The following is a 23,733-nucleotide window of genomic DNA, read 5'->3' as shown; positions in this document are numbered from 1 at the left end:
TATTCGCAAGATCAGTCTAAAAGTTGTATTAACCATTTGTAGCAACAGGTTGTATTTTTTGTTAGTGAGATCGCGTTTTTCGAGGGTGAGTCGCTCAACACAAACGGTGTTGTGTCTGCAAAAACCGGAATGATAAACTCCGTGCTGTGCTTTAGACTGGAAACGAATATGCTCAAATGTCATTTATGAGGAATAAGTGTCTGATTGGTGCCTGAGCATAACTGACATGTATATTAATTTGCGATTGACACACTACTCCAAGCGACCACCACTTGATATAGTATTGAGTTCAATTACCAAATATTTTAATACAATACACTCAGAAAAGGAGTATTTATTTTTTGCAAATTTGGTATATGTGAAATAAAATTTCACTCAAAATTTGAGTGATAGTTACTCTATTTTTGGCACATGTACAAATAAAGTATTACTCAGTAAATGAGTAGATTTTACCCAAACATCGTTTTCAGTGGAAGAACTCAAATTTGAGTAACTTCGGAGTTACTCTAAATTAGAGTTGTTCCACTTTTTCTGTAGATGAGTGAGATCTTACTCATTTTTGAGTAACTATTTTTAAGCGTGCAGATAGCAAATGTGTCATCCTGTGAGATCCAGATCCAGAAATATTTGAATGTGAAGATGTAAAGAGGCCCTTACACGTGACAATATTATTGTCAATCCAAAGTATTGTCAATACCGTCAATCCAATTGACTTAGTAACTTGAGTCCGCATTTTTCGAGAAAATTAAGCGTTTGGAGCTTCAAATATTGCAAATGAATATTAAAATATAGAGAGAAGAGATTATTGCACATACTCAAGAGTTTTCTCTGGAGCGAAAGTATTGTTGGATTGATGAGCAGTTTTGATTTTTTTTGACAATATTTTCGTCAATCCAATGAAGTTTCCACTACACGATCAAAAATATTGTCAATACTCCTTGTATTGACAATAATATTGTCTCGTGTAAGGGCCGCTTAAGTTGTGCATGTTCACGCTTCTTTGAGATAGGGTTACCACCGGAAATGTGTGGCCTAGAAGTTGTTATCGGGCTGCCGGTAAATTCGACCATTAAAAAAAATCAAAAGCAAATCTAAACACTATTCTATTCGATGCTCTTTAATTCATTGACATAAAATCAATTTCACACTTCCTATTCAAAAGATTGAGCTTCTTTTTACGAACCGGAAGATATGGAACCCCCTAACCATAGAAAACAGATATACAGGCTCACATATGAACTGTGTGTAAAATTTGCTCATTCAGCGTGGCAAACACTTGAAGATGTCACCACGCACAAAAAAATGAATTTTAGAAGTGACTTAATCCCTCATACGTTGACGGAAAATTTCATTTTTTATGACTTAATGTTGGATTAGCTGCGATGCTCCATTCATGTTCATCTAATAGGATGTAAAACCATACACAGAAAGAAATGATGAAACTTACACGGCATGTAAACCGATAGTATTATGAAATAGACGTTAGTTGAAACGAAAATCTGATTTAAAACCATGATTGATGTAAAATTATATTATTTTTCATTTAGTTTTTCACTGAACAAGACTGTATATTTACAAACCGCTTAGTTTTGTAATGTAATTTTCCATTCAATTGCCTGCTCCAAATATGTGCATGAAAATAAATGTAAATTTACAAAATATTTTTATCTGTGTAGGTTTTTTCGAAGTGTGCACGATCGACACTATTTTGGGAGGAGAATTCACATCGCGACACTATTTGGGTGCTACTACATTCACTTCATGCTTAATTTGTGTTTTTCTGTTGGTTAAAATGACAAGTTTAGTTTTGTTTAATTCCGATCGAATTTTCGTGTGATTTATACGAAAACAAAATAAAGTTGTTACACAAGATTTTGAAAAATTTTGTTCGATCTTGTTATCTGTGCCTTTACTAAGGTGTACATAAAACATTCTTCAGTACCATACTGAAAGCTGAATATTTGCAATAGATAACATATTGTTGGTATAGCACTTATATCAAATTGAACAAATATTGTCATCATTTATTTCTTAAAACAAGCAAGTCTTGCGGTAAATTCTTTATCGCATGTCAACTCATTAATTGAGCTATAGTCTAGAGATGGGCATAGCAGTTCATTTCAAAGAACCATTTAGAACTTGATAGTTCTACCAAACGAACTAATTCTACTGAACCGTTCATTCGTTCTTCAGAAAATTTAAACGTTTCTGCAAAAGCCGTACGGGAGTAAAAATTTATATTTCGTTGATAACAAACTCTTTTAATGGGAATGCAGTAACTTCTTTTGCAGGTATTTAAAGTAGCAAGCATTCCTTTTTGTGCACTTTTTCAATGGTTGCTAATACATACAAATTCTACTGCATCTAACATTAAAAACTACGACCGTGTCAAAATATACCAAATATACTATCGTTCTTCAACGAAGAACTGTTGTTCACTCGATTTTTCCAGAAAAACTAGTTCTTTTGAACTGTTGGTGAACGGTTTGCCCACTCTACTGCAGTCCCAATCCTTACACTTTGATATTCATACAGGCTCTTCAGTAGCTTATAGAATCTTAACAGAGCCATTTTCCAAGATTTCCTCCAGTGAATCATCGATTTATTCATCGGTCTGTCTAATTAAATATGCACAAACAAACACCACTGACATATTTGAAGAAGAACGCTGATAAACCCGAACACACGCGCGCCATTCGTCAAACGCACAGACGCAGGTTCGGCCTCGTTTGCAGTGCCATTCAATACCGCCTGCCTTCGAACGACGCCCTGAATTCGTCACTGTCTCGCGGCATTCAAAAAGTTATGAATCGGGTAATTTACGATTCACTTAATTTTATTTCGCTTCTAATAGGATAATGGCTGTAATGAAGTCGTTCTTCGCTTCATCATCATCATCATCGTCACCGTGTACGCATGCAGTCAACATCCCGACTTGATTCCAGCCCGCAAACGGGACCCGAGAGAAGGGAAACGAGATGATGCTCCAGAATCCACACGTCGAAGAAGTTGGATGAGTGCTCTCAGAACGTGTGTGCGGTATTTAAAGTCAAATTGAATAAAGCATTTATCCAATTCACATTACCAATTCAAAGGAAAGCAGCAGATCGGCGTGGCCTGGCTGCAATTTGACAAAGCAAAAGTTTTCGCCGAGCAGAGCAAGTTTAAATTTTTCAAGTTGATTCTAACGAAACTCGTACAAAAATCTTTGTGATTTTGTATCTGAAGGAACCGAACGTGACCAAGTTAAACGCCATAAATCTGTGCAGTAACACAAAACCGCATTCCCCGTCCACAGCCGGCCACACTCTGGCATCGCGAATGCATCTTCCGATTTGGTAGTGAAAACTCCCCCCTTCTCCACCTCTCCGTTGCCGTACAATGTTTTGAATAAATTTGAATAACAATCGCACAAGTGTAAACTTTTAGCTTGCATAGTGGGGGCCGGAAATAGCGATCTACCAACGCACAAACAACCAAGCGCTCCGGCGGCGCACTTTCCACATTCCGACGCCGTCCGGATGAGTCGAAACCGCCAGAAACAAATTTAATAATTATACCAAATCTGCATCTCAAACACTATTGTTTGTACACCGAACAAAACACCAAAAAAAAAACGTCTACCGCACTGCAGCAGCTGTGCATCAAACGGAGTTTTGCCGAATGGATGTTACAACAATCGAGCAGAGTGGAACCTTGTTCCATGACCCACCAGGTTTTCTGGTTTCTGGAGCCAAGCGAACTAGGAAATGATGGAAATACCATCAATTCTACACTCGTTCACGACAGTTTCGATTGTGGAATCATCTCTTTATGGATGCTTTATGAGCTCATTTCATCCAGCATATTATTACCGATTGTACAAACATCTACTGACCGAACAAGAAAACATTTGGAAAATCAACAAGACATGCATGCTGCATGTCGGTAACGCCTTCCGGCATTTACATTCATAGAGAATTTTCCGCTTCGAGCCATTTCCATTCGATAGTCTGTCCACTTGTCACACAACTTACGCCTGTGGCCGCGCCAGCACCAGCAACAAAAGTCATGTTCAATTTATTCACGATTCAAATGCATTGTTGTGTAAAATGTGTGCTATTATCATGTTTTCCTTATTACACATTAGTACATACTTTTCGGTGTCTTCGACTACAACCGATGCGTTATGAATGTCTAAGACAATTGTGCCTACAGACTTGTTATTACTTGTTTTGTCGGTACGTGACGTCCCGTCTTTCACAGCATGATGCACTTAATCGGGAACAATTTCTCCGTACAGCCTCAAAGCATAAGGAAATACTGGACTTCAAATACCAATGAATATCGAATGAATTGTATGAATTTGGTTTTGTATTACAATAGTTTTAGACATTTTGAAATTTTTTAAACGACTTTCCGAAGTTATAAGGTTTTTTATGCTGTATGTCATATGGTACGTATCTTAAGCAAAAAAACAACTTCTGTGTTTTTGCAAGAAAAAATGACCGAATTTTCTAATCATTATATTATCATTCCCATATTTTTAGTCGTTAAAATGAAATTGATTTTTTTAATGTTTATGTTACAAATTTGTAATCCTAAATCGAATATTTTCGATAAAATTTCCATCAAAATTATTATCTGGATGAGAGAATGTGGAGAGCCTGTACTACTACACGGAATGAAAAGTCCCGGGCCTCTCACAGAAAAGACGTGAACAGTTTCGAACCGTGTATATTTTTGTTGAGAACTAGCCTCTAGACGGCCCAATACCAAATTTCTTGACAGTCTATCCACTAGTGTTTGAATAACAGCTGATTGTATCAGACGAGTTCTAGTTTTCATCAAGCTATGAAAAAGGACGCACCAGCGCATTCATGCATAGAAGCATCGGTGAAATTGAATGTTTTGATGGATTAGTTCACCAACCCACTGTATTCTCTAGACCTGGCCCCCAGCGACTTTTATCTATTTCCAAACCTCAGATGGTTTCGCCTTTCAAATTTTTGTCAAATGCTGAGGTCTTTGCAGAAACTAAATCCTATTTTAAAGGGCTTGACAAATCTTTTGAGTATCAGTGTAGGATAAGTCAAGTGTATCGCTCTAGATGGAGATTATACTGAAGAATAAAAAGTTTTCATGATAAAAAATCGACTTTTTCTTTGTTAGTCCCTGGACTTCTCATTCCATGTAGTATTGCACGATAGAACTTATTCTTCCAGACTATGAACTATTTCGCGAGTGATCTTGTATTTGTTATAATTTGACTGTTCAAGTTTCTTTATCCAAAAGAACAATTGTTCCCTTTTATGAACTCTGCTCCACTATTAATCTTATATACAAAAATCATTCGTCAGAGTGAGATATACCATCTCAGTTCAATACATTGCACCGTCTGAATCGTACATTACTGACAAAGACTTATGTCGTTTTCGCTTGAGAAAACTGAAACTGACCCAGGGTAGTTTCATCAAACAAACACTTTTCACGGAACTGTTTTCATTTCGCACTTAGCAACGAGGGTTTGAGCAAACCATATATTAAAACCAGGTTCGAAACTGACTCGATTTTCAGTTCAACAACGTTTAAACTAGTCTCGAAACTTGCTTCAAACATACGGTTTGACAGCAGTTAGATTGGAAACTGGGTTAGGTTTGGCATCAAGCGAAAACGACATTAAACAAACGGGCGGAATCTGCCTGGTTGCTTTGATTTTGATTGCATTTTAGAAAGCTTGTTTTAAAAAAAAAATTCTTGATACTATTTGTAATGTCACAATTTTTTCCAAGCTTCCTTGGCTGAACAGAACAGAAAGGAATATTTTCTGCCAAAATTGAGCACATCAAGAATCCATACTGCTTGAGATTGAGATTATGCTTTTTCTCGAGTATCGAATTTTTTCCGCAACGCGAAAGATTTACTAGGTAAATAAAGATCTAAAAACTACCCAGAATATCATTGTTTTCAAAACTTTTCTATATGGAAATCGTTCATCATTTTGAGTTGCAATTTTTCGCAAGTTTTCACTTGGTTAATTCATTCACCAGTCATTTTCTATTTCTATAGTGGGTTATTTAACAAAATAATTCCTGTTTTTGTTTTCAAATATATTTTAAAGCATGATCAGCAATTCAGTATTAATGTTTTTAGTAACATAAGATAGACATTTCTAGATTTCTAGAAGTATCAGAGACGCAAACTCTAACGAGTATTTGAATTTCTTGTGCTCGGATGACGGTTTTGAAGTAGTGAGCGACAAAACATTCCCGTTTTACCTAATGTGTAAAACAGGTCAAAATTTAATCCGTTTAATTTCTTCTGACCTGCGCAGTTGACACGTTTAGAATTCCGGTTCAGATAAAGAACTCATTGGCAGAATCCTGTTCCAGGGTCAGAATTGTTCCAAGTTTAGAATACAGTTCCAGTTTCAGAACTTTGAGTCAGGAGTTCAGATTCAAAACTTAATCCCAGAATACAGTTCTAGAACTCTGGTTCAGAATCCAGCTCTAGAATTTAGTTCCATATTCAGTTCTAGATCCAGAATTCAGTACCAGCTTAACGATTCAATTCCAGAATTCGGGTCATTTTCAAAATTTTGATCTCAAACTCAGTTTCTGCTCAAGAATTTATTCGCAGAATCCAGGTCCCAAATTGAGTTCCCGAATCAAGATCGAAAACTCAGTTTCGAAATCCAGTTCCAGAATGCAGTTTCGGGTTTCAGAATTTATGTCCAGAATTCAGTTTTATAATTCTGTTTCAGATCCAGATTTCAGTTCCTGGACAAGAAGTTAGATTCATGATTCCATACCAGGTTAAGAATTTATTTGAAGAAACAAAGCTCAAGCGATTAAGGTTAAGAGTCAGATATATGTTCCAAAACTAGAATACCGTTTCAAAAATCCTGCTCCAGAATTTAGTTCCAAAATTCAGTTGTAGAGTTCGGTTTCCAGAATACAGATCCGTAATTCAAATTCATACCTCTAGAATTCAGTGTCAGAATCCTTGCATCAACTTGCAGAATCCAGGTCCAAAGTTCATTTCCAGAATCCAGGTCTTGAATTTAGTTCTAGATTTCAGGCCCAGAGCTCAATTTTACTATACAGTTTTCGAAACTAAGAAAGCAACGCCAAAATTTAATTCAAGAATGCAGATTCAGAATTTTTCTGCAGAATCCAGATTTAGAATTCAAATCAAGAATTCAGTTTCAAAATTCTGCTCCAGAATTCAGTTCTTAGTCCAAAATTTAGGTCATGAATTCATTTGCAGAATCCAGGTCCAGAGTTCATTTCCAGAATTCAGTTCCTGGTCCAAATTTCTTATACAGAATTCAGTACTAGTTCATTTTGCAGAATCCAGGATTCGTTCATTTTCAGAATATAGGATCTGAGTTTAGTTCCAGGTTCAGGATTTAGTTCTAAAGCTCAGTTTTACTATACAGTATCCGAATCTAGAAAAGCAGCTCCAAAATTCAGTTCTAGACTTCAGTTCCAGGTCCAGAAATTCTGTTCCAGGTCCAAAACTATTTTCCAGAATTCAGGTTCGAAATTCGGTTCTAGAATTAATGTATCAGATTCGATTTTAGATTTCAGGTTCAGAATTCAGCTCATATTGTAGAATCAAGAATTCAGTTCCAGGTTAAGAATTCATTTGCAGAAACCAGGCCGAAAATTCAATTCCAGAATCTAGATCCAGAATACAGTTCTGAGCACAAAATTCCAGAATCAGTTAAGGTTAAGAGTCAGAACTTTGTACCAAAACTAAGTTCTAGAATTCTGTTTCAAAATCCAGCTCCAGAATTCAGAATTCCAGAATTTTGTTCTAAAATTCTGTTCTAGAATTCGGTACCAGAATCCAGATCCGTAATTCAAATTAAAGTTCATTCCAGAAATTCATTTCAGATTTCAATACTAGAATTAAAATTTAGAACTCAGATCTCAAATTTGATTCCAGAATCCCATAATTCATTTCAAGATTTAATAAAGAATTTAGTTCCAGGTATCCCCCGGAGAACGACTGAATAGGTTAAAGCCGAGATAAACGATATAAAAAAATCTACAAGGATCAGCCCCATGGGGTTGTTCGAGCCATTGATGTGGAACAAGGCAACCAAAATTTCTAATGATCTGCAATCAAAAAGTTCAATCAATCGTCACACTTTTGAATCCGCAATTGCACGAGAGTCTGCTTAGATTGATTTTGATTAGGAACCAAAACCGAACATTGTTTGTTTTGTAGCCGACGAAATTACACCAAAATCCCAAATGTATGCTGTTATATATTTGTACATACTTGCGATACTATTTTGCTATTAAAGCTTCTCCTCGGCATGCTTGTGTTCAAGTTTTGTATGCAAGCAGTTAATTTTATAGTGTTAAGTTTCTCTACCATTCTGCGCTTTCGGTTGAAGCGATAAACTTTGTCTCATCATCAATCGATTATTAATCTTAAGCACTCAAAATTTACCCTGGGGTAGTTGTCAATTTCTCAGGCGAAACGACATAAGATCAGAGCATACCAATAAAAGCTATAAATCGTTTTATGGCGCTTTTTTGTCTTGCTGTCTAGCAACAACCTACCTCTAGCATGCTACACGTAGGACTGAAACGTTAGCTATAATTTTGCTTCTATTTGTAGATTCGCGTGCTTCCAACAGCTTCGATTTTGCATCGATTGACCAAAACCGTCGTCTATGGCAGGGAAATCCGATATGCCGGAGATTTTTAGTAGACAAAATACGACACTGTTCGCTACTGATCAAAATTTCAGGCTTGATACATTCAAATCGAATCTTAGAAATATTTCCTATCAAATAATGAAATGTTAATATTGATAATTGGTGCAAAATATACTGAGCTGTAAGTGTTTAAAACCTGACCACATTTCTACGTGTATTTTTCCTTGAGTTTCTAATTTGCACCCTTATATAAAAAATAAAGATGTGTTCCACATCAAAAGTTCCAGGTCAAGAATGCATTCGTACAATTCGGGTATCAAATTTAGTACTAGAATCCAGATACAAGACTATGTTCCAGAACACAGTTCCAGAATTTCTTTTTAGATTTTTCTCGGACTCAAACTTAGAAGAATCCAGATTCAGAATGCAGTTCCAGGTTAAGAAATTAGTTTCAGGTCATAAATAAACTTGCAGAATCTAGGTTCAGAGTTCATTTCCAAAATCCAGGTCTTGAATTCTGCTCTAGATTCCAGGCCCAGATCTCAATTCTACTGTTCAGCTTCCGAAACTAAGAAAGTAGTTTCAAAATTCAGTTCTACAATCCAAATTCAGAATTTTGTTGTAGAATTTAGGCTCTGAGTTCAATTCCAGCATTTAGTTTTAAAATTCTGCTGCAGAATTTAGTTCCCGAGCTCTGTCCAAAACTCAGGTCGCGGATTCCCAGGTTTAGATTTGCAGGTTTCCAGGTAAAGAATTCATTTGCAGAATTCCGGTCCAGAGTTCAGTTCCAGATTTCAGCTCCAGGTCCAAAATTCTTCTACAGAATTTAGTACTAGCAGTCAGTCTTCGGATTCGGATTCAATCCAGAGCTCATTTTACAGAACCCAGGGTTCGATTTCAGAATCCAGAAATCCAAAAATTCAGGACTCGGATTCCTAGGTTCAGAATACAGTTTTGGGTCACGAATCTGTTATCAGAATCCAGGCCCAGAGTTCATTTTCAGAATTTAGAACCAAGATTTAGTTCCAGGTCCAAGTATCAGTTCTGGATTCCAGGCTCTAAGCTCAGTTCTACTATACAGTTTCCGAATCTAAGGAAGTAGCTCCAAAATTGAGTTGTCATTTTCAAAATTTTGCTCCAGAATTCAATTCCAGATCCGAAACTATTTTCCAGAATTCCGGTTCAAAATTCGTTACCAGAATTCAGGTATCAAAATTCGTTACCGGAATTCCGGTTCGAAATTCGCTATCAGAAATCAGGTATCGGATTCGAATTAAGAATTCAGGTTCAGAATACAGCTCATTTTGTAGAATCAAGATTTTAGTTCCAAGCCGAGAGTTCATTTGTAGAATCCAGGTCCTGAATATAGTTCCAGATCCAAGATTCAGCTCTAGATTCCAGGATTGGAGTTCAGTTCTACTGTACAGTTTCCGAATCTAGGAAAGCCACCCAAGCCAAAATTTATTTCTAGAATCCAGATTCACAATTTGATTCCAGAATACAGTTTCAAAATTCTCCTCCAGAATTCAGTTCTTGAATCCAGATCCAGAATTAATTCCCAGAATTTAGATTTAGTGTAAAGTTCCAAGTTTTATTTGCAGAATCCTTATCACGAACTCGCTTCCAGAATCTGAAAAAAAATTGTATGAGTATACCACCGAAAGATAAAAAATTACATAGACGAAGCTTAAGCCCGCTCCTACTACCAATTTTGAGAAATTGTGTTGTTATACTTCTCAGAATGGGTACTGATGAACGATAATCCCAGATCATGGTAACTTTCAGGTCATAAATGAACAAATGTTTATTTTATAAAAATAAAAATATCAAAATTTCTACATAGTCAATGTCAAAAATATCTTTCAAATATATCTAAAATCGTAATAAACTGAATGAACTATAATCAAAGTAGTAGTATTATCTCACAAAATAAATAGGAAATTGCCAATACGAGGTGTTCTCTACGACTTAATTGTGTAATTACCATAAAATTTCAAAAAAAGATTTCAAGTTTCAATAACAACAAAATTTGTTTATTTGCCGTACATATATGTAACATAAGATTACTATTCGGTTAATGTGCAACATTTATCCATTTATTTTGCTTGAATTTATTGAAAGTCACACTGGGAAACATCAGCCGATATCGGGAAAACACACACATACTCGTACAAGAATCACATTTCCGCATTCACAGACAGTAGAAAGCACCGTTGTCTTCGATATCCGGACGGTGTCGAAGTGGCTACCGATCACCCTCCAACCCAACTCGAACTTACCTGACACCTGCAGCGTTGCATTTCGGCTTCGGGCCACGCCGAGCTCGTTGCGAGCCTCGCACCAGTAAACTCCGGCGTCGCTTTCGCGACGTGAGTGCACGACCTGGAAAATTAGAAATGAGAAAGTGTTCAGAAGCGGTCGGGCAAAGGTCGCGACGAAGGACCAAAGGTCTCGGGTTAAAGGTAGGGGGAGGGGGGGGGGGGGGGGAGGGTTGATATATTGACGGTCGAAATGATTTCTGTTCCTTCCGAAGGCCACGGTCGAACGCCACGAGAAGAAGGGGGCATTGAAAAATGTACTCTGGAAAATGTAAATCCGCGTAATAGGAAAAATCGATCGCACTGGGAGAAGATGTCGGGTCCAGGGCAATATTTCATCAGCATCACGTTACATCAATACGGTCGTTCGAGGGCAATATAAATAATCGGAAAAGTTTGGTTACCGGTGGGAAAAAACAACATCGACCCGGTACTGGTGTTTTTTCGAGGGTAATAAAGATCCTGTGTGGTTAGGAGCAATTAAATGAACAATCCTTCGGGTCGAAACAATATTAATGCGGGGTTTCCCCCTTTCGAAACCTAACAACGAATCAAGTAGTGTAACGTGATAACAGGTCATCAATAGTAACCTACAACAAGGGGTTTCATGATGGTTCGTGACATGAAGAACTGATAACTAATCTGCCACCTCATCATCTTAAAGCACAGAGCAGACAACCGTGGAACTCTCCATCCATATTATCTTGTATCAGACGACAGACTGGATAGTGTATAACCTTTTTTAACTTGCCTTTGTCCCTGCAGGAACGCGCTGCAGTTCGACAGCAAATGATTTTATTACCCCAGGCGACAGTTAAGCTGAACAGTGCAACAGCTAAGCAATCTTCCGCCGGATGGCAGACGGGACTCGCACGTTCAGAGACTGGAGAAAAAAATATAAGGGAACTTGAATGTTTCAATCTTTTTTTTCTTGCTCTATTCTGTCCAGACGGGTTTTATGGAACCAAGGAAAACTACAAACCATCGCTTTGGGTTGCTACTTTACATATTTCAGCGCAACATTCATTGTAGTGCAGTTTGCATTAGAATTCACGAGATGGCAATGGGAAAAGTAGCGAAATAAGAAATCATGGGAAGCATGGCTTCGTGAAATCAAAACATGAATCAACGAGTGCATTTTTGAATGAGTCAAGATTTTTGGCTTCGTAACACGAAATTGAGAGGTCGTATTGTGGCAACCGAATCAGACACTTGTTTTTATGTCAATTCCCAATGAGAGATGAAACAAACTCGAATCCAGAATTTAGCTCAGAAATTCTGTTCTGGAATCCAGATTCGGAATTTAGTGCAAAAATTCTCAGAATTTAATTCCTGAATTCAGTTACACTTCTAAAATTGTTTGAATTTCGGAACCAAATTCATTCTGATCGAGAACTCTAAAACAGGACTCTAGAATGCAGTTTAGAACTGAAATCTGAAAAAAATAACTTAATTTTTAATCTTAGTTCTATTTCTTGATTTCGGTCTGATGTTTCAGAACATCAGGTTCAGAATTATAAGCCTGAATTTTAAAAACTGTATTCTCAATATCAACTCCGAGCAGAAATTTTGGAACTGAATTTTGATCTGAACCTTAATTTCAGTTCCAAAATTCGGATCCATAGTCCAGGTCTTAGAACAAGATCTTGACCTCAGATCAAGAGCTCGGTTTCAAAATCTCGGCTTAGATTCAAGTTCCGAACTTCGGTTTCAGTTCCAGAATTTTGGTACTCGATTCTGGCCTTGGTTTCTGGGCGAGGAACTGAATTTGATCGAGCTTCTGGAAATGACTTGTCTTGAATTCTGAAACAGAGATCAGTTCTTAAAATGATCCCTAGAATTGGATTCTGGTCTAAACTGAACAAGTCAACTACGCAGGCTAGAGTGAATGAAGCATCGGACCTTCTTTATTTGTCAAGAATACTATAAAACGTGTCTTAACGAGTAATTTGAGGTTATCATACTACTGAAAATTCTATCACAAATTGCTGATCAATAGAGATATTCACGATTCACTTTGAAAAGACGCTTCATAGTAAGGTAAGACGTATTCCCGTCAAAATGTTGGAGGTTCTAAAAACTGATTAAATAAGTCACTTCGATTCTCCAAAATATTGATGTCATTACGTTTGAATGTATAACACACGAACAGCAGAATATCCCTCCTCCATTTGAAGCTGAATTCTTGATTCCAGAACCGCATTCCGTATGTGGAGCTGAAATCTCAATCTGTAACTTTATTCAGAAACCAGTAGCTAACTCAGGTTTGAGATGAACGAAAAAACAAACGCGCTCCATGAGTTTTCCTCTTTGATACCATATAATTCAGAAAAATTTGAATTTTGAATTATTCGTGGTTATGTCATACAACTGAAAATTTCGCCATAAATTGCTGATCTTATTTAAGATGACATGTAGCAAAAATTTCATACTCAGAGTATTTCACGGCCCTTAAAAAAATTGCATTCTGATAATGATTGATGCTGTGTGAAATTTACCAAGAGATAATCGCAAGTTGACAATTATCGCAGAAAATTGAATCGACGATTCGACTTGATGATTCTCATACTAGGTTGCAATATTTCGAAACCCTTGTGTGGAGCATTCAGACATTTTCATAGACACAACTTATACAAAGGTTATATGCACATAGTTAGAATAAGCGACAATAGTAAAATGATTCTATCGCAACTATCAACTGCATAGAATCGGATCGCGAAACGAGTATAAGTGACCGTTTGTTGCCTCATAGAGAATCCCCACAGCAGCGTGCTAACATTTGATTCTCAGAAATGTTATCGAGAGAAATTCGCTCTCGCGTTGGTGTCTATTTAAATGAACCATGCCGATTTTTTGTTGCTGCGATGATATCCGTTTCTCTTTGATGGCACTAATTGAATCGTGTGAAGAGTTGCAAATGAGCGTTCTTCGATACGATAAATGCCATCCTTGGCTCTATGTCTGCCATCTGCAAGCTCATCTGTTATAAATCAAACAGAATTCAGCTTCCAGAGTGCTCACCGGTTATAAATAAGCATTATCTATTGATAGCCGTAAATTTAGCTAAAGTTGGTCAATTAACGATTATTTGCTGTCATAATGCAACATTAGTGTGTGTGTCATTTTCCGTAGGTTGACATTTTTCCCGGAAACTCTAGTACGAAACGTACAAGAGAAGACCTTTTTTATTTGATCACTAGACGAAATAGTTTTCCGTAGCTTTTTTTTCTACGGATACATACATTCTTAGATTTTTTTCACGGATCCGTACATCCGTAGAAACTCTCCGAATCAGTGTATTTACGGAAAATTTTATTCAAAATTCTCCGAATCCGTATATTGACTGGCGCAGTGCAATAGGCAAATAGCGACTATAAATATACTCTCCTACTCAGTGCTTGAGTGGAAAATAGAGATAAAGCGAGAAGACTGAAGTGTGTAATGCAAAGACAAGACACTTGCGTAGAAGATGCCGGTCGGGAGCCGACTAGGACTAGAACTTGTTCGTTGTACGCTGCACCAACTCGGTGCTATTGTACAACTATGTCAGGTCACAGCTCAGGAAGGCGAAAATGGTAAAACGCGTATGCACGGATTGCATAAGAACGCGTAATGATTGCTCGTATGAATGAGACTTTTTGCATTAGTACATATTACTAATATTGTATTTTTCGGGAATCCAATGGTGAGTTGTAATGGGTATTAAATGAGTATGCTAATCGATTATTTTTGGCATTTGACATACGTGGAAGTGTTCAAACTAGAGGAAATTTTCGATTTTGTAGCTCTTGGTAATTTAATGATGAGTTAAAAGGGTTGAATATGAAAATCAATCTATTGTCATTTCATATGTGTTCAAGCCGATGAAAACGGTCGATTTGAAACTTTCAAGGAATCTACTTTCATGCCCATCAGTAGGAGCGTATACAAGGGTGGGTTTGAGGACGTCAACCCTTCCCGAAACGTGAAAAAAATTGTTATGTTATGAAAAGTCTTCTCTATGAATATGACGAACTTCGCGCCAACTAGCACCATCTCTGATTCAAATGAAACATTCTGGACATGTAGACTTTGTGTCAAAAAGTCACTTATCATACTTTATATATTTCCAAAATTGATCCAGACTGTCTTTTGAAAAGAAAAAACAACTTTTTTCAAAGAGCTATTGTCGAAAACGATATATCCTACAAAAACCTGTTTTAATCCACCTAGTTGTGTAATGATGCCTTTCTCATGTATAATATTGTGGGATTCCATTCAAAATTTTTCGATTTTTGAAAAAAACCAAGGAATTGCTTGCGTATTAACTAGTATAACATACAGAATGTAACAGTGCTTTGCTCGCTTAGGTCATCCTTAAGAAAACGAAATGTGCAAGTATGCACTTCCGGCACCGGAACCAAGAACCTAGTTTTTATTCAAATTTTGAAGATTTCATACAATTTTGCCATTGCACTCTAAATGACGATTTAAATGTTTGTTGTATCCGAAGCAATAATTTTCGGGAGGACCATAAGACCTGTCATTTGACCCTAAGATTGGGAATAACGGTTTTGAGTCCAGTGTAGGAAATTTTTTACGTCTTTTGTTTCGACGGTTTAAGTGACGGTGTACAAATATTGAACACACTTTATCCTATAACTCTGGAACCAGAAGTCGGAACCAGTATAACAATTTTGTATAGGATTTGTCATTTTTCTCTTCTAATTAATTGCAAAATATTGTAAAAAAAGTAAAAAAGTCCTTTTCGAAAGATAGCCTAGATAAATTTTGGAAAACTAAAGTCCCGCAAAGTGGCTTTTTGTGATAAAGTCTAGATGCTGCCAACTTCGAATGCAATTTTGCGCGAAATTCGCCCTTTCGAATACTACACTGAAAGACAAATCGGTTTTCAAAATTTAAAGTCAATTTACAAAAAAAAGAACACCACTCAAGGAAACTTTGGCCCAAGGTAGGTTATTATCTTCCCTTTCAACCATCCATGTATTATAAGGCGAGCAGTTTTAGAAAAAAAACGTGTTTCTAACTAAAACTTCTTCTTGTCAATTACTAATACTTTTTGCAAATATCGGACAAATCTTTTCTCAAATTGAGATTCGTTAAATTCTTGGATGATTATGACTTCAACTTAGTTTAGTTTTCAATAAAAAGACAATGTAAAAATCTTTTTACTCTTTTTTTACGTTTTATTTTGAAAATTGGTTCTAAATTTTTAGTCAATTGTTTTTTAATATAGGACTGGATATAAACGTTTTTCGGTATTTTTAGTGAAAAATTTGACTGACATTATAGAAACCAATTGTATAGGATTGTAGGACTAGTCATTTTACGTCAACGATTTTAATAAAAATGGTTGAAAAAGTTCAACCCTTTTTAAAAGACAGATGAATTTTTAAAAAAAAGTATGCAATGTGCTATTTTAAGACAAAGTCTACATGTCCAGAAAGTTTCATTCGAATCTGAGAAAATTTTGCCGACTGCGAATATGATTTAGCGCGAAATTTGTCATATTTATGTCAATTACACGGAACCACCCGCGATCCCATTTCAACAAGAATATTAGTTGATTTTCTGAATTTGATTGGTTAAAATTTGGTACAACTAATCGATTGTTGTTTTAACTAAACTGTCATTTTTGTTTTTCGATTAGTAGAAACGATGGTTGAAACAACTAATTTAAAAATGCTGAAACAACTAACAACTAACAACTAATTTAAAAATGCTGTCAACTAGTGAGGACACATACCTTTCAATTTCAACAAATATTTTAGTTAAAATAACTGGCGTTGTTATTGAAACAAAATTCTGTTAGTTGAAAAACAAATCAGTATTAGTTGATTTCGACATTGCAAATAGTTGAATCAACTCGAACAATGTTATTGATTTGCGATAATTATCAAAATATACCTACTGATATACGTCATGATCTATTTGAAATAAGTATCGTTGTTCCAATATAAACAGTATTTTATATTGACAAGTAAAATCATTAGTTATTAACAGGGCTGAGAAAACCACCGATCACTGCTGATCTTAAGATTACTGATCTCGTACATAAAAAATCACTACTGATTCCATCATTTAAACAAGGAATAAATCATCATTATGAAATCACTACTGATCTGATCTATGAGTGATTTGGATTTTTATACAGTTTTTGTAATACCAAATCAGTAAACGTTTCCTAATTTCTCACCAAACCTTTTTCAACTGAAACAAAGTCAACTTTATCGCAACACCGATAAACACTTGTCATGGAATCATAAATTTCTTCAAATCGAATGAACACAATTTTCCCAAACACTTTAACCATCGATGTTGTTTTCATTGACATTTTGAAGCGACGCGAACAGATTTCAACTAAAAAAATGTTGATTTTCCATTACAATTATTGTTTTGCTTTCAGCTGTCTCCGGCATTTGATAGCATTCAAAACAACACATTTTTCAACTACTTGAATATACGCAGTTCAAAAACCATATTGGTTGTATCAAAAATAAATTAGTTGAATCAACTATCGCAAAAATCAAAAACTGCGATATCGCAATTTTATGATCGGAGGGATCTCCGTGTATAAAATGAAAAAAATTCAACAAACGACTTTATCCAAAAAAATTTTTAAGTTATTATATGCATATTTCCATGCGTATGGAAATTAATCATCATATTTCTGAAACTTTCTCCAAAAAAAATTTCTAGCTACGTGCCTGCCCATCATCATCCTTTATTTAATTGGTGAAAGTAATAAAAATTGACAACACTCATATAAATTGACCAAAAATATCAATGTATGACAATAAATCAAGTAAACCTAGATTTCTCACTGTACGGAGACATTGACAGCGCTTCTAGTGAGAAACGGGTGTACTTTTGACGTAGGGCTACGTCTGTCTTTACTATGCTAACCTGGGTGCATTTTCAAAATTTCACAACACGGAAGTGTACTGAAATTACTCCAGATTTGTTTTCCTAATGAATTTCCTAAATATTATCTAAGAAATTATCAGATTTCTTCTTTGCAAATCAGAGGTAAAAATCATCAGTTTAATGCAAATCAAAAATTTGATTAACTTTGTGCTATTTTCGCAGTGCGCAATTCGCACCAAACGAGCGCAAATAAAACTAGCATTTGGCTGCTTCGCGTTCGAGAAAAATATTTAATATCGCAGAGGATTCCACAATTTGGTCCTTCTGGAAGACGGAAATGAATCTCGTACAGCATTTTGATAGTTTCTTTCACTCAAATATTGAGATATATGAAATATTGAAATATATGAACGTTTGTAGGACTTTTGTTACGATTATATTTATGTAATGATTTCTTCTAGGTCAAGGCTCAAACCTACAAATGACCTGAAATTGCGCTCTACTTACGTTATCATTCATATCCAAAGCCACTAACGGTCCTTTTCAGGACCCTAAAAGTAACGTAATGTACTTATTTAGAAAACTGTCTTAAACTGCCGTTCTAATTCCTAGAATTCAAACGCCATCTTCCTCAACCGAATGGTCCTTTTCAGGACTACAAATTCTTAAACGTCAAACGGTATCAAATAACTTATTATACACACATCGAATGCAGTACTACGTCAATCTCGTGGCTATGTCTCTGATATCACCTACTCCAAGTATTTTTTTAATTATACCATATCTCAACATTTCATGCATCTCTAAGACATTTGGCATCAAAAAAAAATATTTCTATTTCGGAAATCTCAAATTTTTTCCCTAAGTTGGTCTAAAAAACATTTTTTTAAGACTATACCAGATCGGACCGTTTCATGCATTTCTGAGAAATTTGGCATAAAAAAAAAAGATTTCTCTAGTTTTGCGGTTTCTTTTTACACGGATATTCAAAGTTACGCGGTTTTTTAGGTGAATTTACGAAGTTATGAGTATTTTTTGGCGGTTTTCTACGCTGTACGTATCCCCCGCTTAAAATGAGACCTCAGTGTAAAAGACAATATTTATGAATTTCGCTAATTTACTAACCTCTCTGTGCATTTTTGGATGATGATCATCGAGATCGCTTTTCTACACAAATCACTTCCAATCGAATCAGCAGTGATTTTTTTTAACTTACATCTTGCATTACTAAAATTCACAAGGAGATCACAGTTACAATCTCGCAACGACGATTTTTCATCAGTGGTGATGAAATCAGTAGTGATTTTTCCGTGTGCGCGATCAGTGAACTTATGATCAAAAGTAGTCTTTGATTTAGGTGTTTTTTTTTTCAGCCTTGGTGTCCAATTGCTGTCACACAACTTCTTCTCGGGTATCGTTTTTGAACATTTGAAGTAAATGGTTGGCCATGCTGAAATCGTACATTAAATTTGATCCGAATCGAAGCAAGCCTTTTCCGAGTAGAAATTAGTAAAGAATAATTCATAAACTTTAGTTGGTTTGACGTAAAGTCGCCATATAACTTCAGTTTTTGCAATGGCTGAGTGGAAACATAAGAAGCCAAATGAATGAAAAACTTAACAGAAAAGATGATTTTTTGGAAAAACTCGAACCTATGTTCTTATGCATTCCGTGCATACACGTTACCATTTTGCCACCCTGAACTTTATAATAGACACAACTCTAAAACACGGTTAGGCATGATAGAACGTACAAACGAGCACTCAAGTAGCACATGTTATTACACTTCAATGACAGTAACTTTTGTGAAACAATATCAAGGAATAAGTTGAAGACATTGCAACGTGCTTTATAACTGCTGTGTATTCGACTCAGTTCGTCGAGTACGCAAAATGTCTGTGTGCGTATGTGTGTATGTAACGTTTTTTTTTGCACTAACTTTTCTCGGAGATGGCTGAACCGATTTTCACAAACTTAGATTTAAATGAAAAGTCTTGTGGTCCCATACAAAATTATTGAATATTATTTAGATCCGACTCCCGGTTCCGGAGTTATGGAATAAAATGTGCAAAAAAAATGAAAATATGTGTTCTAACTTTTCTCACAGATGGCGCGACCGATTTTCACAAACTTAGGTTAAAGGTCCTGTGGTCCCATACTAAATTCCTGAATTTCATCCGGATCCGACTTCTGGATCCGAAAATATAGGGTAAAGTGTGTTAAAAATTTGATATCATCACTGAAAAGGGCGAAAAACCGTAAAAAGTTTTCTAAATCGACCTCAAATCTTCTCCAATTGATAGTTTTTATCAGTAGACGGTCAAACGTCAAATTTTAGTCTACGTGAATTATGAACGAAGCCCGAGTTGATCTACGACAAACTGTGTCCACGGTTGAGCCCCCCCCCCCGGATTACCCCAATTATCATAATCAAATTCAACAACGCATACCTTCAGGAAGAACAACCCTCCGGCAGGAAGCAGGATTTTGTGCGAGCCCTGTTCCGCTTTGATCGATTCCCCGTCCTTGTACCAGGTGATGGTGGGCATCGGAATGCCATCGGCTTTGCAGTTGAGAGTTGTTGGCTCATGCCTCGGCACAATCACATCCAGTGGGTGTTCCGTTATTTTCGGATATTCCATCGCTGTAAAGAGTAGAGCAAAAAAAATACAAACAACTTTTAGTGATAATCCATATTTATCAGATTACATGATGTAAATGTTTTTAAATATTGATTCGTTGGAAAGGTGGAAAAGGTAACGAAATATCACCCCCAGAGGATTAACGGAAAAGTTCCATTACGGTTCGGCCATCATTCCGGGTCGCTTGTGTTCGTACTGGTTTCATTAAATTAAGCCGATAATTCGCCTCATTTCGAGTGTTCGGTGTTCGTTCCAAAACTACGCTTACTACCGCTTCAAGCTGAATTACCACAGAAAAAAAAGAAGTAAATAAAATGAAATAACTTTCCTAATATACAAAGCATTCACCCCATCCGGTTCGAATCGGATACCGTCAAAGTCCAGAGACCACTATTAGCTGCTGACTTCCCTCCCTTTGCAGCAAAGTACACAGGTTAAAGTTTGGACAGTTTTATCAGTTGATCCTATTTTGCGCCTGAAAAACTATAGCAAAGCTGACCAGTTACTTATTCATGGTAGCCAAATGAGGATGCTGCGGGCAAAATTACCTGGTACGGATGGTCCGTTGGTTGGTAGTTGATCAAAAAAGCTGTTAACTACTGGATTTACATTATAAATTATGGAAAGCTGTTTCCGAAAGCTGTTTCAAAAACTTTTGCCATAAACAAAAACAAGAACGAATGCCATTATGAAGAATGCGATTTTAATTAGTGCTCTACTTGCACGATACAGCAGATAGAGATCTCAACCATTCACGAAACAGCAGCCAATAATTTCGTACATACATCATTGGTGAAATTCCCGCACAGCGAGCGGCACCGCATTCCGCAGAATCCCATAAACATCAGGTACGTTATTCGCGACACACTTCGGCATTCATTATTGCCCCAAGCAGGAAGCAAACCATCACCTGCTGCACCAAATCCTAAACTAAACACCCCATCGCCACCCACAATATGTGCGCCCTGCACATACACACAGTGACAATATATATATCCTTTCGTGCAGCAGGGAAAGGAAGTCGAAACATCCGCCCTCTCTTACCTTAAACCCCCCCCCCCCCCCCCCCCCACCGACACAACGAAACGGGAAGACACATTCCAGAGGACCCGTTGTCGGAGGTGGTTATAATTTATTCAATTTGTGGGGCTTCTGTACGACAATCTAGAGCGATTTAGTCCCGTGATTACTTCCTTGCCGAGCTTCTCCTGCACTTCGTGAACGCCGTAGGATCGGGCGTTGCTTCGCGCCCGGCTCTCGCACATAGATATTAAATGCTAATAACTAGCTAGAGCAGCTTCGACTTCTCGACCCACTGGCAAACGGTTCTACTTTCGTGTGATGAAATCTTGCCTGGTGCAGCAGATAGAGGTTAGATAAGATAGGGGGTAAATTAAATCGTTGCTCCTGTCAAGCTTACTGACGGTGGTTCCGGGAGTCATGTTCCTTGAACTTTACCTCGGGTGGGGACACATCTTAATCTATCGACAGTTCCAGTGCTCAGGACTCATGTCGTAGGATAGCACCTGTCTTAGTCATGACAATCGAGACTCAGGGTCGGGTCAGGAGTAGGGAAAGACGAGGTAAACTCTTGGATAACTATCACTGACAGGTCGGCTGGGTTGGGATCGGGATGTTATCCTTTTATCCTTGCACCGAGCAACCGACTTGGCCGTAGGATACCTGCTGGTTCACATACAATTGACACGCAAAGTGACTTGAACTTTAGCCTTCGGCCCTCTAAAGTAACGTTCTTCGGGTCACGAACGCCCCGTTCTCGATTATGATCATCGGAGACTCTATCGTATGACAACGCAGATTACATCCTGCTCGACAGTGTTATTAAGTGCTTCGACCGGCGACGGGGGGTCCAGTGGAAACCACTTAAGCTTGAAAAATAGCACTAGAAAATTGCTGTCCAACTGCCATCAAAACTGCCGCAATAATTTCGCGGTAATGGAAGCGAATGCCAGTAGTGAGCCGAAATAAAACTGTACACACTTCTGCAGAGACAATGAAAACGAATCATAACTCATCTCACTGGCGACACATTAGCGCTAGTAGTAGTAGTAGTCGTAGTTCGCTAAAAAAGACCACGCTCCCGGGACTCTGGCTCCGGTTTGGAAATGTTTGTTCGCCGGACGGTTTTATTTCCTACCAGCTCAGACTTTACGACCAGGGACTGTCGTCTGGGTTCCGGATGCATTTTGGCTGGCAAGCACCGCATGCGGGGAAGAGTTAGCTCGCTGTTGCGAAAGAAAACATTCCACAATTTCGGACGACAGCTGCTTCGGGAGAGCGGGTAAAGTGCAATAAATTAATTCGTTGTAATTCACTTATCAGATCAACATCAATCTAGTGCTGTCAGCGGAGCGTCGGTTCGGTCGTGTTTGTTTTGTATGGGAATAGATTTGTCACATTTGGCTTCTCGTATGTTCAATGTATTGCGTCGTATGAAAAATGAGTTGTTTTAAGCTTTTCAAGAAGGAATTATGGCTCGTACCAAAATCGCAAACATTTATTCTAGATAAATAATTAATTCCAGTAACGATTAAAGTTCTATTAAGTCTAGATGAAAAGGACGTCAAGAACAATGGATCATTATATTCCGGTGAATACCAGGCTACGTTTTTTTTTAACACAAAAACCGGTCTTAAATTTTTATGAGTAATCGTTTCAATAAGTTATCAAAGTAAGATATTTTTGTTTAATACTAGGGCCAAGGAGCCGCATGTCAATACTGTCCAAGACCTTCCCATTTCAATGAGCCATGCGAAAATTTTAGAAATTCGTTCAAAGGAAAGACATTAGACCTTTGTGAAGCGAAACCTTGAGAAATCAAAAAGACAGACAAATAGTGAAAACGATTTTCCAAAAAGTGGGAAAGAGCTTCTAGACTAATGAGTGGTGATAATGTGCCAAACTTAATGAATGAAATGAAACATGAAGTTAAAGCATATGGATATAACAAGAATAATAATAATAATTTTACGTTTCGTCTTCGAATCATCAGAGAATTGTGCAATTTATGTTGAACTTCCAATGCCACCTAGCGGTTTAATATAAACCGCTAGACAGATGTAAAGCTAATACTTTTTGCAAAACTCTGAGTCGAAAAACTTAAAAATATAAAAATAGTACCCTAAATTATTACTAGTTGATGACGACCATATAGTCGTCACAGATTTTTTCGTTTGGCACGTCAGGAAAGACATTGATAACTGCTTTCGGATATCACTAACTTTACGTC

General features: G+C 37.0%; 1 protein-coding gene across 2 annotated transcripts in view; it reads right to left on the bottom strand.

The window, feature by feature from the left end:
• Nucleotides 1-23,733, bottom strand: part of LOC131430198 (roundabout homolog 2-like) — a 250,789-nt gene that overhangs the window by 45,657 nt on the left and 181,399 nt on the right. For both annotated transcript variants that reach the window (XM_058594938.1, XM_058594939.1), the window contains exons 3-4: nucleotides 20,292-20,485; nucleotides 10,936-11,038 (exon numbers count right to left, since the gene is read on the bottom strand). In XM_058594938.1, the coding sequence (XP_058450921.1) occupies nucleotides 10,936-11,038; nucleotides 20,292-20,485 (297 nt within the window). The remainder of the gene's footprint in view (nucleotides 1-10,935; nucleotides 11,039-20,291; nucleotides 20,486-23,733) is intronic.

The sequence above is a fragment of the Malaya genurostris genome, chromosome 2 (assembly GCF_030247185.1).
Source record: "Malaya genurostris strain Urasoe2022 chromosome 2, Malgen_1.1, whole genome shotgun sequence".
Classification (NCBI taxonomy): Eukaryota; Metazoa; Arthropoda; class Insecta; order Diptera; family Culicidae; genus Malaya; species Malaya genurostris.
The sequence above is the reverse complement of the archived record's forward strand: the minus strand, read 5'-3'. Positions and strand labels throughout refer to the sequence as shown.